The sequence below is a fragment of the Mesoplodon mirus genome, assembly GCF_964341445.2.
Source record: "Mesoplodon mirus genome assembly, chromosome: 3".
Lineage (NCBI taxonomy): Eukaryota > Metazoa > Chordata > Mammalia > Artiodactyla > Ziphiidae > Mesoplodon > Mesoplodon mirus.
In genome coordinates this window covers 47,667,506-47,685,927 of record NC_138978.1, presented here as the reverse complement: position 1 = coordinate 47,685,927, position 18,422 = coordinate 47,667,506, and the positions used below count along the sequence as shown (strand labels likewise).

The window sequence follows — 18,422 nt, the reverse complement described above, 5'->3', positions numbered from 1 at the left end:
TTCACAGAACAAGAACAAAAAATTTTACAATTTGTATGGAAACACAAAAGACCCCAAATAGCCAAAGCAATCTTGAGAAAGAAAAACAGAGCTGTAGGAATCAGGCTCCCCAACTTCAGACTATACTACAAAGCTACAGTAATCAAGACAATATGGTACTGGCACAAAAAACAGAAATATAGATCAATGGTACTGGATAGAAAGCCCAGAGATAAACCCATGCACCTATGGTTACCTAATATATGACAAAGGAGGCAAGAATATACAATGGAGAAAAGACAGCCTCTTCAATAAGTGGTGCTGGGAAAACTGGACAGCTACATGTAAAAGAATGAAATTAGAACACTCCCTAACACCATATCCAAAAATAAACTCAAAATGGATTAAAGACCTAAATGTAAGACCAAACACTACAAAACTCTTAGATGAAAACACGGGAAAAACCCTCTTTGACATAAATCACAGGAAGATCTTTTTTGACCCACCTCCTAGAATAACAAAAATGAAGACAAAAATAAGCAAATGGAACCTAAATTAAACTTAAAAGCTTTTGTGCATCAAAGGAAGACATAAGACGAAAAGACAGCCCTCAGAATGGGAGAAAATATTTGCAAATGATGCAACGGACAAAGGATTAAACTCCAAAATGTACAAACAACTCATGCAGCTCAATATCAAGAAAACAAACAAGCCAATCAAAAAATGGGCAGAAGACCTAAACATACATTTTTCCAAAGAAGACATACAGACGACCAAGAGGCACGTGAAAAGATACTCAACATCACTAATTATTAGAGAAATTCAAATCAAAACTACAATGAGATATCACCTCACACTGGTCAGAATAGCCATCATCAAAAAATCTACAAACAATAAATGCTGGAGAGGGTGTGGAGAAAAGGGAACCCTCTTGCACTGTTGGTAGGAATGTAAATTGATACAGCCACTGTGGAGAACAGTATGGAGGTTCCTTAAAAAACTAAAAATAGAACTACCATATGACCCATCAATCCCACCACTGCGCATATACCCTTAGAAAACCATAATTCAAAAAGTCACATGTGGGCTTCCCCAGTGGTGCAGTGGTTAAGAATCCACCTGCCAATGCAGGGGTAACATGTTCGAGCCCTAGTCCGGGAAGATCCCACATGCTGCGGAGCAACTAAGCCCGTGCACCACAATTACTGAGCCTGAGCTCTAGAGCCCGTGAGCCACAACTACTGAGCCCGTATGCCACAAATACTGAAGCCCACGCGCCTAGAGCCCGTGCTCCACAACGAGAAGCCACCACAAAGAGAAGCCCATGCACCACAACGAAGAGTAGCCACCGCTCGCCACAACTACAGAAAAAGCCCACGTGCAGCAATGAAGACCCAACACTGCCAAAAAAATAAAATAAGTTTAAAAAAAAAGTTACATTAAAAACAAAAGACATGGGCTTCCCTGGTGGCACAGTGGTTGAGAGTCCGCCTGCCGATTCAGGGGACACGGGTTCGTGCCCCGGTCCAGGAAGATCCCACATGCCGCAGAGCGGCTAGGCCCATGAGCCATGGCCGCTGAGCCTGCGCGTCTGGAGCCTGTGCTCCGCAAAGGGAGAGGCCACAACAGTGAGAGGCCCGCGTACCACAAAAAAAAAAAAAAAAAAAAAAAGTCACATGTACCCCAATGTTCATTGCAGCACTATTTACAATAGCCAGGACATGGAAGCAACCTAAATGTCCATCAACAGATAAATGGATAAAGAAGATGTTGTACGTATATATAATGGAATATAACTCAACCATAAAAAGGAACAAAACTGGGTCATTTGTAGAGATGTGGATGGACCTAGAGTCAGTCATACAGGGTGAAGTCACAAAGAGAAAAACAAATATCGTATATTAACACATATATGTGGAATCTAGAAAAATGGTACAGATGAACGCATTTGCAGGACAGGAATAGAGACGCAGACATATCGAGAACAAACATGTGGACACAGGGGGGTAAAGGGAGGGTGGGATGAATTGGCAGATTAGGTTTGACATAAATACACTACCATGTATAAAAGGGATAGCTAGTGGGAACCTGCTGTATAGCACAGGGAGCTCAGCCTGATGTCCTGTGATGACCTAGGTGGGTGGGAAGTCCAAGAAGGAGGGGATATATTTATATATATAGGTGATTCACTTCATTGTACAGCAGAAACTAACACAACATTGTAAAGCAATTATACTCCAATAAAAATAAAAATTAAAGAAAAATAAAAACTTAAAAAAATCACCTTGACATCTGTCTAGACATGTCAATATATAATCCTGAAGTAACCATTAACATTCAGTCATTTTAAAAATTTGGCATTATTTCCCCAAAGTTCTTTTTATTTCTAAAAGCTAGAATCTAGATGAAGCATTTAGTTTTTCTTCGTACATCATGTTAGATGGCAGCTCACAGAATGTAAACATAGTTATTTTTCTGCCCACTCATTTTGAGAAAAAAAAATGCTGCCCACACCAGATGCCCTTACTACCACTCAGCTTTTCCTTCATTAATCTCTAGTTGATTCCTTATTCAACAGTACATATAACACTGCTCTTAACATCTTCTCCTTTCTCCAAGCTCTAAACTCTATTCCAGGGTCTCTGACAAACCCCTCTGTACCTCAAAATGCCCCTGAATATTTATCTACCCCCTCTTAGAGGAAGAAGTATCCATCCCTCCTTGCTAAGGCTAACCCCCCTTCCACCTGTGCTCCTGATGTCATTCTCTCCTCCAGGACCTTCCTCAGTAATGTAGCAATAATGAACTCTACCATCTTTGATAGATCTCCTTCTCCTTCACAGCTTCCAAGTACCATCAACTTCACCCCAAACACCCCTAGCAACTACCATGTAACAACATCCTTTTTTCTCACTGCCAACACTCGGCTATCCTTTTTGCTTACTTAGATGGTGGTGCCATCCATCCTCCTAGTTGCTCTCTCTGCTTCTGATTTCTTCATTTCTAATTCATCAGGTTGAATACACCAGCTTCATCCTCTAAAACACAGCTCTTTCACTTTTCTACTCAAAAAGATTTAAGGGATTGATTATATATAAAATCATTTTCAAAGTTCATAGTATAGCCCTCTAAAAAGCTAGTTCCTATCCATCCCATCTCTTAATCGCACCAGGCTCTCTCCGAGAGAAACATAACATACAACATAGCTACCACTTACTGAGCATCATTCATTCATTCTGCTGTTCATTTTTTATTTATTTATTTTACTGAAGGCCTACCATGTATCAGGTACCATTCTAGGCACTGTGAATGCAGCAGTGAACCTAAGAGGCAAAAAGCTCTGCCTTCATGCAGCTTACAACTCAAGTGGGGGGGATGGACAATAAGCAAAGAAATAAGATATGGTATATCAGATGGCGGTAAGTGCTATAAAGAAAAATAAGGCAGAAAAGGACAATAGGGAATGGTAATGGGGGTGTGATTTAGAAGTGTGGTTGGGGAAAGGCTCACTGAGAAGGTGACATTTGGGCAAAACCCCAAAGGAAATGGGAGAACAACCCATGAGGATATGTGAGGGATGACGATTCCAGGCAGTAGAAAGCCCCTGAACTGCGAACGCCTATGTTCAAGCAATAGCAAGGAGGCCAGTGTGACTGGAGCAAAGTGAGGGAGAGTATAATAAGACAGAGAAGACTAGGGCCAGATCATGTGGTGTGATTGTAAGAACCCTGGTTTTTACCCTATGAGCTGAAAGTCACTGGATGGTTTTGAGCCAAGAAGGGTCACATCTGACTTGAGTTATAAAATGATCACTCGGGCTGGTGTGTGGGGAAACAGGGTGGAAGGTTAGAAACAGGGAGACCAGGCAAAAAATGATGGAGGACCAAGGTGGTAGCAGTATAGGATGGAATTTGCTGGCGGATTACACTGTAGAGTGTGAGAAAAAGAAGAGCCGAGGTAGATGTAAACTATTACATGTAGAATGGATAAACAACAGCTCCTACTGTATAGCACAGGAACTATATCCAGTCTCCTGGGATAAACCATAATGGAAAAGAATATTAAAAAAAGCATGTGTATATGTGTATAACTGAGTCACTTTGCTGTACAGCAGAGATTGGCACACCATTGTAAATCAACTATACTTCAATTAAAAAAAAAAAAAAAGAGCCAAGCATGACTTCAAGGGTTTTAGACTGAGGAACTGGTAAGACAGAGGAGCAATTTAGCAAAGATGCAGAAGACAGTTCGAGGAGAACATAATTAAAGGGGAGTGGGAGGAAGATCAGCAGTTCAGTTTCATACATGTTAGCTTTGAGATACCTACTAAGGATCCAAGTAAACTTGTCAATTATGCAGCTGGATATACACCTTGGAGTTCAGTATCTGAGTTCACACTGAAGATACCTGGGAGTCATCAGTGTAGAGACGGTTTTAAAAGTATGAAACTAGATGAGAGTCCCAGGGACTAAATGTAGATAGAACTGAGCCTTAGAGCACTCCAACATTTAGACTTTTAGAGATGCAGAAATAAACAGGGAGAGAGGCCAAGAAGGAACAGCCAGTAGGTAAGAAGAAAGCCTGGAAAGATAATATAATTATGAGGGCTGGGAATTAACCACTAAATTTACCAACATGGCGGTTACTTGACCTTGACAAGAACAGTTTGGGGATAATAATGAGGACCAAAGCTGACTGGAATGGGTGAGAGAAAGACTGGGTGATAGAAGTGGAGGTAGTGAGTACAGACAGGTCTTCTGAGGACACATAACCATACACTGAACCATATGCTTCACAGGCTAATTAGGAGATAATGCTCTTAATCCTCACGTGACCCTATGAAATAGGTACCATTTATTATTCCCATTTACAAATGAAAAAAACAAAGCTCAGAGAAGTGAAATAATTTGTTCAAGGCCAGAATCTGTGAGTGGCAGGACCAGAACTCCAAACCCAAGTCTGTTTAATTCCAAAGCCTATGGATGGTGACAGTGATGGAGCCTCCCAGTCTTTGGGAGGAAGCAGCTGTGACCTATTCCTGTTCCCAAGGATTCCCCAGTTCTTTAACAAGGTCCTATAACTCTAAAGCCTGCCCTTTTGGAGAACACCAAAGCAGGCCCCCATTTTTCTTTGTGAACTTGTCAGTGCTCCGATAAATGAAGTCATCACTGCACTGACCTGAGTTACGGAGAACTGATCCTTTGCCATTCTTCACGTCCACCACCCAGGTGGCTTCTTTACCTCCAGGGCCATCCTTCACCTTGAAGGCAAAAATACCACCGATTTTCTTCACAAACTGCTCCCCTTCCTGGAAAGAAAAATAACACAGAGTTATATGAAGTTCATTCCTCTGGCTTTTCCCAAAATTTTTAAATAGATACATGACGTGAGCAGCTGGGCCAGCAGACAGTCCCCAAGCTCCCTTAGGATCTTTTACCCAGAGAAGTCTGAAAGGCAACCAGGCAACAACTCCGTCATCTGCCAAATCTTTTGTTGAAAATGGCTTTCTGGATACAACTGGTGGAAGGACAGGGAGAATGGGAGAGTGGGTGGCACAGCAGCATTTTCTACTGAAATAACCTTCATTTGTCTCAATAATTTCTGAAAGATTCACTCTGGCCTCTCTCAATGTAGGAAGCCTAACTCCTCTTTTTCTTTGTACGTAAATTCCTTCACATATATTTTTGGTGTTTCACAATCAGAATTTAAAGATAAGTGGTTCAACTCATTTCCTGGATTAGTATAAAGAATTATACAAGTAATATACCAACCACCACCTACTTTTGGATCTTGAGGAATGAAGCCGGAAAAATAACCTCAGATCCACATCTCCATTGGTTTCCTTTCTCCCTCCCTCTCCCCTTCATTCCCACTCTGTTTCATCCTTCCTTACTGAAATACTGATTGACCGAAACAATGATTGGCACCAGACTTTATTCCAGACGCTACGGAGTTAGAAGGGTAAATGATAATACACTATGATCACTATGAAAAAGGGGAACACAGGGGCCTACAGGAGCACAGAGGACCCGCTAACCTGGCTGGCAGGGTGAATAACTCACACACCTTAAAAAAAACACACACACACAATAATTTTATTGCAATTATTTTTCTTTAGAGAAAAAAACATATTGTACTGCGGAAAAAATAGAAAATATTAAGAAGCAAAAAGAAAACAAATCATTCATAATTTCACAACTCAGAGAAAATAACATTTTGATATAAATCTCCTCTATCATTTTTCCTCTGCATATACATATATATATATTTTTTTTTTTTGGCGGTACGCGGGCCTCTCACTGTTGTGGCCTCTCCTGTTTTGGAGCACAGGCTCCGGACGTGCAGGCTCAGCGGCCATGGCTCATGGGCCCAGCTGCTCCACGGCATCTGGGATCTTCCCAGACTGGGGCACGAACCCGTGTCCCCTGCATCGGCAGGCGGACTCTCAACCACTGTGCCACCAGGGAAGCCCCTATATATATATTTTTTAATGAGTATATATACTGTTTTGTAATCCACTTTTCGGTTTAATATAGCTATCCTTATTACTGTGTCATTAGTATTCTTTCATATAATTTTAAATGACCATACATAGTCTTTAATTGTAGACGTGTACTATACTTTATTTAACCAATAGTCTGCTGCTTGATGTTTAAGGTTAGTCCTAACTTCTGGCTCTTATAACAATGCTGTACATAATGTTCTTATATCTAAGTATTTTTACATAACCTCATTTACTTAAGGTTAATCTCCAAGAATTAAATTTTACTAATTAATAACAATGAATTTGCAATCAGCATAGGTTTGAATTCCTGCTCTGCCATTACTTATATAACCCTGAACAATTTACTAAATCTCTCTGAATCTCAGTTTTCTTATCTGTGAAATGGAGATAATAATATAGCTACCCTCATAGAATTGTATGGTATTTAAATACTCACAAAGCACAGAGTAACTGCTCAATAAACGCTGGCATTTTTTCCCATTATTTTACTCTATGATCTGTCTGCTATTCCTGTGCCAGTATTATAGCTTTATAAATGTACTTTACTCTTTGGTACAGTAAATACCATAATTCCTCTCTTAGAAAGATTCTTGACTATTCTTGGATTTGTTTTGGACATTTTTTCCTCTAGATGTACATTATAATCATTTAGTTAGTTTTTCCCCCGAAAATGGGGCTATAGAACTTCCCTGGTGGCGCAGTGGTTTAGAATCCACCTGCCAATGCAGGGGACATGGGTTCAATCCCTGGTCCGGGAAGATCCCACATGCCATGGAGCAACTAAGCCCGTGCACCACAACTACTGAGCCTGTGCTCTAGAGCCCGCGAGCCACAACTATTGAGCTGGCACGCCACAACTACTGAAGCTTGCACGCCCTAGAGCCCATGTGCCACAACTACTGTGCCCGCGTGCTGCAACTACTGAAGCCCATGCGCCTAGAGCCCATACTCCACAACAAGAGAAGCCACAGCAATGAGAAGCCCATGCATAGCAACAAAGAGTAGCACCCACTCGCCCATAACTAGAGAAAGCCTGCGCGCAGCAACAAAGACCCAACACAGCCAAAATAAACAAACAAACAAACAAACAAACAAATAAATGGGGCTACATACAATATATGGATCTGTTTGGAGGGAAAGTAATATCTTTACAATATTAAGTCCTCCCATCCATGAAGATGGTGTATCTTCAAGTTTTCCTTGATGTCCCTTGGCAATATTTTGTCATTTTCCCCCATATAGGCTTTTGTACATTTCTTGCCAAGTTTATTCTTAGCTTTTTTATATTTTACATTACTCTTGTTAATAATACATTTTTCATTATATTTCATGACTAGGTAATTGCAAATATATAGAAAATATATTCATCTTTACATATTTATTCTGGAATTGGCTACCTTTCCAATTTTCTTGTAATTTCTAATAGAGTTTTTATTTACCACCTTTTTTTTTCAGCCTTACATCCCTGCAATAATTTATATCCAAGATTCCTCCTTTTGGTATCATAATATTTCTTCTTTTAACAAAGACTTTAGTGTTTACTATGTTCAGGCACTGTGCTAAGTACCTGAAATACTCAAATAATTATTATCAGATACTAACCTCTGTTTCTATGTATGCAGAGAGTCTGGCCTAAGTTCTTTCTTTTTGTTGGGTTTTGTTTGTTTTATAACAAATTCATTGAGATATTTATATATCAAAAAATTTATCCTTTTAAAGTATATAATTCAGTGGTATTTTAGTATGTTCAAAGTTGTGCAACCAACACCACTATTTAATGTTAGAACATTCTCATCACCCCCAAAAGAAAACCATACACATTAGCAGTCACCCCCCACCCCCACCATTCTCCCCTCCTGCTAGCCCCTGGCAACCACTAACCTACTTTCTGTCTTGATGGATTTGCTTATTCTGGACATTTCACATAAATGGAATCATACAGTATATGGTCTTTTGTGACTGGCTTCATTCACTTAGTATAATGCTTTTAAGGTTTATCCACGTTGAAGCACGTTATCAGTAATTAATTCCTTTTTATGGCCAAATAATATTCCATTGTATGGATGCAGCACATTTTGTTTAGCCATTCATCAGTTGATGGCTGTTTCCCCTTTTCAGCTATTATCAATGATACTGCTATGGACATTTGTGCACAAGTTTTTATATGGACATAGGCTCTAATTCCTCTTATATTTAGAAGTAAAAATTGGGTCATAAGGTAATGTTTAACCTTTTGAGGAACTATCAAGCTTTTTTCTAAAGTGGCTGCACCATGTTACATTCCTACCAGCAACAAATGAAGGTTCCAACTTCTCTACATCCTTACCAACATTTTTGTCTGTCTTTTTAATTTTAGTTATCCTAGTGGGTGTGTCAATCTTTTTCTTGTACATAGATAACACACCTGAACCTATCTAGAATGAACCATGGGTCTTAGGACTCCAAAGAAGCTATTCTAAAAATATTTAGTCTAGGCCTACTTATCTCAACAGCCATGGAAGCAATTCTTACATGTGACTGTCCTGAAATCAACTACCAACATTTTCTAATTAAATCAAGAAATCAAAATGATTGTCAAATTTTTAAAGTGAAGGAGAGAAATTCTCTTATTTTGGCTTCCCTTAAAATATCTCACTCAAATTAAGTTAACTTTTGGAAAAACTATTAACAACAACAATACTCTTTTGGGGGCTATAAAGTTTTCAAGTGCTTTTATATATATTATTTCTTTAATTTTCATAAAACACTGTAAGTAGTTGCACAGGTGTTAATATTAGCTCATTAAGCAGAAAAAATTACTGAGGCTCTAAAAGATTAAGAACACTTTAGACTATTCTCTATCCTACTGCCAACTAATCCATCTAATATAACCCACCTAACACTAACATAAATATCACTTTCAGGTTTGAATTTAAATGGCTCCCCATAGCCTACAGGATAAAGTCTGCCTTTATATATCATTCAAAATTCTTCATAATCTGAAGGATATTTATATGTTCTTACCTTCAGCCCCTTTTTCATCCTCCCCAGCTTTTTTTATTCTGAACGCTTTGAATGCCATGAACATACATGCCTCTATGCCCTTGCTCATGCCCTGTCCCAGTTCACTCACCTCCTCCTACTCTCCATTCCCACCTAACTTCATCAATTCAAGTCTCAGCTCACATGCTAACTCTTCTGGAAAGGTGTTTCTGCCTCTACTGGACACTTTGATAGCCCTTTGCACATACACCCACCTGCAAGTTTCTTGCTAAAGCAGTTTTTTTTTTTTTTTCCCCAGGAAAAATTTTCCATGTCTATTTTCCCACTAAACTCAATGTTCCCTGAGGGGCAAGGACGTATGACAAGTAAGCAACACAACCAGAAATCAATCTCAGGTTGGTTTAACTTCAAATTCAATGCTCTTTCCATTTGCTCATACCATATGGCAAAGTAGGTTATATCAATACTTCCAAACTTTAGCCTATAAAAGTAGTTTCTGTCACCATAAATAAATTAAAAGAAAGTTCAAGTCTTTTCCACATTCCTTAAAATCCTTTATCCTTCAAGGTTCTGTGGAGATAATCTAGAAGAGTACGTAGTAATGCTGGTGTGCTGGGCCACCCAAGGAGCCAGGCTTCCTTTGGGGCCAAGAGCCCATGAACAGCTACTTCCAGCTGCATCTACGCGTCATCTGCTCACACAATGCCTCGGGAATAGTTATGGTAGACACCAACAAGCTAGAGCAGGAAATCACCAGCAAACGTTTAGGAATTCTACCTGAATACCTGGAAATTCCTCCCACTTCCTTAAGACAGATGTAGATTAATTTTGCACTTGCTGTTACTCTTGACAACCAACTGATGCTCTTATAAAATCAAATCCTTTGGTCAATAAAAGATTTTCAATTGAAGAAGGAGTGAGAGAGGGCAAGGAAATGGACAAGGAGGAGAGAGTTAAAAGGGTAAAGAAAATACACATCTGTTGCAACACTAGAGATCACTAATACTAAGAAAGTTCTAAGTGCCTCCTTGCTTGAAGAAAAGTACTTCTTTCTGAGTAGGCAAAGGGTCAAGGAGTAGGTCCTGTTGTAAACTTAATAGGAACAAAAAATTAAGACAGAATTCAAAGAAGGGCAATGGGGTATTGCTATTGAAAACAAAAGTGGAAATAAAATCTCTTGCCAGGCTTCCTTTGCAATGCAGAAAATGCATGAATTGACAAAAGATTCCAAGACTTTCACTTTCTAGTACTACAAACATTTAGGAAACTGACAATCGTGGGAAGGAGAAAAGAAACAAGGGGACAAGGTCCATGCAAGTGAGGTTACAGAAGGAGAAGAAAAGAATTAAAATGGGAGCAAGAGGCATACATTTGCAAAGCTAAAAGAAAACTGTGAAATAAAAACAGCACTGTTTTGTTAACCCCCGTAATGAAATATGCAATGGTTGACATATAGCCATAACAGATACTCTCTAAACTATTTTCTTTTTTGACAGAATAAAGTTGAAAAAAAAAAAAAAAAGGGACAACCTGGCAGAAGCAACTATCCTATGGATTACTCTGCAGGCAAATACTGGTGGCATGAAAAAAATTTTTTTCAAGCTGAGTCCTTAGAGAGTCCAGCTTCACTTTAGTGGACATTTGTAATAAAAGAAATTTAAAAAACAATAATGAGATATATTTTCCTACTATTGGCAAAGATTTTTTTAAAACCAGCCAACAAAGCACTGGAGATAGTGTGAAGAAAAAACCATCACTCTCATGAACTGTCATTAAGTTTGTAAATTAGTACCCTCTTTTAGGTGGATAGTTTGGCAACATGTATCAAAAAGCTAAACATACATATCCAACAACCCAACATTTTCCCCTTCTAACTATTTGTGCTAAGATAATCATGGCATTAAGTATTTTAAAATGAGGGCAAAAGGAAATTTATTATACCTTTTTTTTTTTACTTGCAAGATTTAAATACAACACAATGTTCATCACAGGAGGCTAGTTATATAGATTATGATACCTATATTCAAACGTGTACTATGGGGTCATTAAAACTGATGGTAAGGATTTATATTTATGGGCAGGGAACATACTATCAAGAGAAGAAAGCAAGTTATAAAATAACAGGTAGGGACTTCCTTGACAGTCCAGTGGCTAAGACGCCACACTCCCAACACAGGGGGCCTGGGTTCAATGCCTGGTCAGGGAACTAGATCACACATGCAGCAACTAAAGATCCCGCATACCGAAACTAAGACCTGGAGCAGCCAAAAAAATAAATAAATGAATATTAAAAAAAAAAAAAACAGGTAGACTAGTGAGGGTGATCCCTCAAGATGGCAGCAAGATAGGTCTGCAAGCTCCTGGGCCACTGCCTGACTGCTGGGAACTGTCAGCCCTGGACCCCTCTACATCACGAAGATTGTTGATCATTATGAAAATTCTAGAAATGCAGGGTACTTTGTCAAGACACGTCAGTCACTTTAGCTGTTTTCCCATCCACAGCACAATCACCTTAAGGTGTTAAGAAATCCTTTGTGCTACAATAAGGGAGTTATAAGATATGCACAATGCTTGCCTTCACACTGTGGCTCTAACATGAGTGAAATGCACACCTTAAATGTTTTGAATCCTTTATTTCAGCCCACTGGTTAGCTTAATAGATGTGTAATTGGAATTATGTGACTGTGGCTATAACTGTGTCTTGTTGGTCACAATTAAAATCAATTATGAAATTCCAAGGTATCTTTAAGTTTGAAACAATGAAGTAAATACCTAATTTTGCCCGAAGAGAATAACTCTCTATTTTGGAGAGTTACTGTTAGATTGCTTTAGCATGATTATTATCTATCAAGAACTACTTGCTGATCCACCAGAGGGCAGACAGCAGAAGCAAGAAGATCTATAATCCTGCAGCCTGTGGAACGAAAACCACTTTCACAGACAGATAGACAAAATGAAAAGGCAGAGGACTATGGACCACATAAAGGAACAAGATAAAACCCCAGAAAAACAACTAAATGAAGTGCAGATAGGCAATCTTCCAGAAAAAGAATTCAGAATAATATAGTGAAGATGATCCAGGACCTCAGAAAAAGAATGGAGGCACAGATAGAGAAAATGTAAGAAATGTTTAACAAAGACCTAGAAGAATTAAAGAACAAACACCTAGAAGAATTAAAGAACAAACAAACAGAGATGAACAATACAATAACTGGAATGAGAAATACACTAGAGGAATCAATAACAGAATAACTGAGGCAGAAGAACGGATAAGTGACCTGGAAGACAGAATGGTGGAATTCATTGTTGTGGAACAGAATAAAGAAAAAAGAATGAAAAGAAACGAAGACAGCCTAAGAGACCTCTGGGACAACATTAAATGCAACAACATTCGCATTATAGGGGTCCCAGAAGGAGAAGAGAGAGAGAAAGGACTTTAGAAAATATTTGAAGAGATTATAGTTGAAAACTTCCCTAACATGGGAAAAAAATAGCCACCCAAGTCCAGGAAGCACAGAGAGTCCCAGGCAGGATAAACCCAAGAAGAAACACGCCAAGACATACACTAATCAAATAGACAAAAATTAAAAAGACAAAGAAAAATTATTAAAAGCAACAAGGGAAAAATGACAACACACAAGGGAACTCCCATAAGGTTAACAGCTGATTTCTCAGCAGAAACTCTACAAGCCAGTAGGGAGTGGCAAGATATATTTAAAGTGATGAAAGAGAAGAACCTACAACCAAGATTACTCTCCCACCAAGGATCTCATTCAGATTTGACAGAGAAATCAAAATCTTTACAGACAAGCAAAGAGAATTCAGCACGACCAAACCATCTCTACAACAAATGCTAAAGGAACTTCTCTAAGTGGGAAACAGAAGAGAAGAAAAGGACCTACAAAAACAAACCCAAAACAATTAAGAAAATGGTAATAGGAACATACATACTGATAATTACCTTAAATGTGAATGGATTAAATGCTCCAACCAAAAGACACAGGCTTGCTGAACGGATACAAAAACAAGTCCCATATATATGCTGTCTACAAGAGACCCAATTCTGACCTAGGGAAACATACAGACTGAAAGTGAAGGTATGGAAAAAGATATTCTATGCAAATGGAAATCAAAAGAAAGCTGGAGTAACAATACTCATATCAGATAAAATAGACTTTAAAATAAAGAAAGTTACAACAGACAAGGAAGGACACTACATAATGATCAAGGGATCAATCCAACACTTACAAATATATATGCACCCAACACAGGAGCACCTCAATACATAAGGCAAATGCTAACAGATATAAAAGAGGAAACTGACAGTAACACAATAATAGTGGGGAACTTTAACACTTCACTTACACCAATGGACAGATCATCCAGACAGAAAATTAATAAGGAAACACAAGCTTTAAATGACACAATAGACCAGATAGATTTAATTGATATTTATAGGACATTCTATAAAAACACAGAAGTATACACTTTCTTCTCAAGTACACACAGAACATTCTCCAGGATAGATCACATCTTGGGTCACAAATCAAGCCTCGGTAAATTTAAGAAAACTGAAATCATATCAAGCATTTTTTCCGACCACAATGCTATGAGGTTAGAAATAAACTACAGGGGAAAAAATGTAAAAAACACAAACATATGGAGGTTAAACAATACGTCACTAAATAACCAAGAGATCAAAGAAGACATCAAAGAGGAAATCAAAAAATACCTAGAGACAAATGACAATGAAAACACGACGATCCAAAACCTATGGGATGCAGTGAAAGCAGTTCTAAGAGGGAAGTTTATAGCAAAACAATCCTACCTCAAGAAACAAGAAAATTTTGAAGAAACAATCTAACCTTACACCTAAAGGAACTAGAGAAAGAAGAACAAACAAAACCCAAAGTCAGTAGAAGGAAAGAAATCATAAAGATCAGAGCAGAAATAAATGAAATAGAAACAAAGAAAACAACAGCAAAGATCAATAAAACTAAAAGCTGGTTCTTTGAGAAGATAAACAAAATTGATAAACCTTTAGCCAGACTCATCAAGAAAAAGAGGAAGAGGACTCAAATCAATAAAATTAGAAGTGAAGAAGGAGAAGTTACAATGGACACAGCCGAAATACAAAGCATCATAAGAGTACTACAAGCAACTCTATGCCAAAATAATGGACAACCTGGAAGAAATGCACAAATTCTTAGAAAGGTATAACCTTCCAAGACTGAACCAGGAAGAAATAGAAAATATGAACAGACCAATCACAAGTAATGAATTTGAAACTGTGGTTAAAAACCTTTCAAGAAACAAAAGTCCAGGACCAGATGGCTACACAGGTGAATTCTATCAAACATTTAGAGAGGAGCTAACACTCATCCTTCTCAAACTCTTCCAAAAAATTGCAGAGGAAGAAACACTCTCAAATTCATTCTATGAGACCACCATCACCCTGATACCAAAACAAGACAAAGATACTATAAAAAACATTACAAACCAATACCACTGATGAATATAGATGCAAAAATCCTCAACAAAATACTAGCAAACAGAATCCAACAACACATTAAAAGGATCATACACCATGATCAAGTGGGGTTTATCTCAGAGATGCAAGGATTCTTCAATATATGCAAATCAATCAGTGTGATATACCATATTAACTAACTGAAGAATAAAAACCATATGATCATCTCAATAGATGCAGAAAAAGCTTTTGACAAAATTCAACACCCGATTATGATAAAAACTCTCCAGAAAGTGGGCATAGAGGGAACCAACCTCAACATAATAAAGGCCATATACGACAAACCCACAGCAAACATCATTCTCAATGGTGAAAAACTAAAAGCATTTCCTCTAATATCAGGAACAAGACAAGGATGTCCACTCTCACCGCTAATATTCAACATGGTTTCTGGAAGTCCTAGCCACAGCAATCAGAGAAGAAAAAGAAATAAAAGGTACAGAGATTGGAAAAGAAGAAGTAAAACTGTCCCTGTTTGCAGATGACATGATACTACACATTGATAATCCTAAAGATGATACCAGAAAACTATTAGAACTAATCAATGAATTTGGTAAAGTTGCAGGATACAAAATTAATGCACAAAAATCTCTTGCATTCCTATAAACTAACAACAAGAGATCAGAAGGAGAAATTAAGGAAACAATTCCATTAACCATTGCAACAAAAAGAATAAAATACCTAGGAATAAACCTCCCTAAGGAGGTAAAAGACCTGTACTCAGAAAACTATAAGCCTCTGATGAAAGAAATCAAAGATGACACGAACAGATGGAGAGATGTATCATGTTCTTGGATTGGAAGAATCAATATTGTCAAAATGACTATACTCCCCAAAGCAATCTACAGATTCAATGCAACCCCTATCTAATTACCAAGGGCATTTTTTACAGAACTAGAACAAAAAAATCTTAAAATTTGTATGGAGATACAAAAGACCCCGAATAGCTAAAGCAATCTTGAGGGAAAAAAACGGAGCTGGAGGAATCAGACTACCTGATTTCAGACTATACTACAAAGCTACTGTAATCAAGACAATATGGTACTGGCACAAAAACAGAAATATAGATCAACGGAACAGGATAGAAAGCCCAGAGATAAACCCACACACCTATGGTGAACTAATCTATGACAAAGGAGGCAAGGATATACAATGGAGAAAAGACAGCCTCTTCAATAAGTGGTGCTGGGAAAACTGGACAGCTCCATGTAAAAGAATGAAATTAGAACACTCCCTAACACCATACCTAAAAACAAACTCAAAATGGATTAAAGACCTAAATGTAAGACCGGACACTATAAAACTCTTAGAGGAAAACATACGAAGAACAGTCTTTGACATAAATCACAGGAAGATCTTTTTTGACCCACCTCCTAGAGTAATGGAAATAAAAAAATAAACAAATGGGACCTAATGAAATTTAAAAGCTTTTGCACAGCAAAGGAAACTATAAACAAGACAAAAAGACAAACCCTCAGAATGGGAGAAAATATTTGCAAACGAATCAATGGACAAAGGATTAATCTCCAAAATATATAAACAGCTCATGCAGCTCAATGTTAAAAAAACAAACAACCCAATCCAAAAATGGGCAGAAGACCTAAATAGACATTTCTCCAAAGAAGGCATACAGATGGCCAAGAGGCACATGAAAAGATGCACAACATCACTAATTATTAGAGAAATGCAAGTCAAAACTACAATGAGGTATCACCTCACACCCGTCAGAATGGGCATCATCAGAAAATCTACAACAACAAATGCTGGAGAGGGTATGGAGAAAAGGGAACCCTCTTGCACTGTTGGTGGCAATGTAAACTGACCTAGCCACTATGGAGAACAGTATGGAGGTTCCTTAAAAAACTAAAAATAGAACTACTGTACGACCCAGCAATCCCACTACTGGGCATATACCCTGAGAAAACCATAACTCAAAAAGAGTCATGCACCACAATGTTCATTGCAGCACTATTTACAATAGCCAGGACATGAAAGCAACCTAAGTGTCCATCAACAGATGAATGGATAAAGAAGATGTGGCACATACATACAGTGGAATATTACTCAGCCATAAAAAGAAACGAAATTGAGTTATTTGTAGTGAGGTGGATGGACCCAGAGTCTGTCATACAGAGTGAAGTAAATCAGAAAGAGAAAAACAAATACTGTATGCTAACACATATACGTGTAATCTAAAAAAAAAAAAAAAAAAAAAGGTTCTGAAGAACCTAGGGGCAGGACAGGAATAAAGATGCAGATATTATTCTTTCAAATGGTTGTAAGTAAGATCTTTGTAATTCAGAAGGAAATTACACCCAAATAAATTAGAATCCCTTTACATAACTCAAATCTGGAGATTTATTCATCTCTGAAATGTACTCTTACCAGAATTACAAAGAAGCCATAGTAGACACTAAGAAATATAAAATACACTCAATACTTGACAGTATGATATAAATTTTCAACTGGTACCACTCATGGCAACACCTGAAATCTGTATCTGCTTCCTCTAGCCCCAGGGTCCTCCTGGTAGTATTGGGTTGACCAAAAAGTTCATTCGGGTTTTTCCGTAAGAAATATCCCAATATTTTACATAAATCTTACCTCTTCAAGCTTCTTCTCAATCTCCTTAAAGACAAGACTTGCCTTAAATCCATCAACTGCAGAGCTGGTTGGAGCAGCCTCAATTTGATGAGTTCTAAAAGAACTGGGGAAAAGAATCAATTTCAATCCATGGAGTCATACAGGTACTAAGTTTTTCAACATTTATACAGTAGTAATTTTCAAAAACCCTAACAGAGATGCTGTGTCTTTTACCCAAAGGAAACTGTTATTAAGCAAATAAAACAATTAAGCTTTTCTTCCCATTTTTCAACAAATATTGAGTGCTCACTAGGTGGTAGGCCTTGTCCTTGAAAATATATTAAACCAATGAACCTACCCTCATGAAGCTTCTATGCCACTGGGGGAGACAATGAACATGCAAAAAATAAAGAATATAGTTACTATGAAGAAAATAAGGCAGATTAAGGGGATATAAAGAAAGTATATTTATGTGTGTTGGTCTATTTTATTTTTTATTTATTTTTTAAAGATTTATTTTATTATTTATTTATTTATTTTATTTATTTTTGTCTGCATAGGGTCTTAGTTGCAGCATGCGGGGTCTTCTTTGAGGCATGTGGGCTCTTTCGTTGCGGCATGCGGGTTATCTCTCTAGTTGTGGCACACAGGCTCTACAGTTATGGCGTGTGGGTTCTAGAGCACGTGGGCTCTGCAGTTTGCAGCACACGGGCTCTCTAGTTGAGGCACGCGAGCTCAGTAGTTGTGGCGCAGGCATGTGGGATCTTAGTTCCCTGACCAGGGATCGAACCGGTGTTCCCTGCATTGTAAGGCAGATTCTTTACCACTGGACCACCAGGGAAG

The 18,422-nt window shown here is 38.1% G+C and overlaps 1 protein-coding gene across 4 annotated transcripts in view; it reads right to left on the bottom strand.

Moving 5' to 3' along the window:
* Nucleotides 1–18,422, bottom strand: part of SCP2 (sterol carrier protein 2) — a 158,461-nt gene that overhangs the window by 15,695 nt on the left and 124,344 nt on the right. For all 4 annotated transcript variants that reach the window (XM_082615918.1, XM_082615916.1, XM_082615915.1 and 1 more), the window contains 2 exons: nucleotides 17,601–17,703; nucleotides 5,158–5,287 (listed from right to left, as the gene is read on the bottom strand). In XM_082615918.1, coding sequence (XP_082472044.1) covers nucleotides 5,158–5,287; nucleotides 17,601–17,703 — 233 coding nt within the window. The remainder of the gene's footprint in view (nucleotides 1–5,157; nucleotides 5,288–17,600; nucleotides 17,704–18,422) is intronic.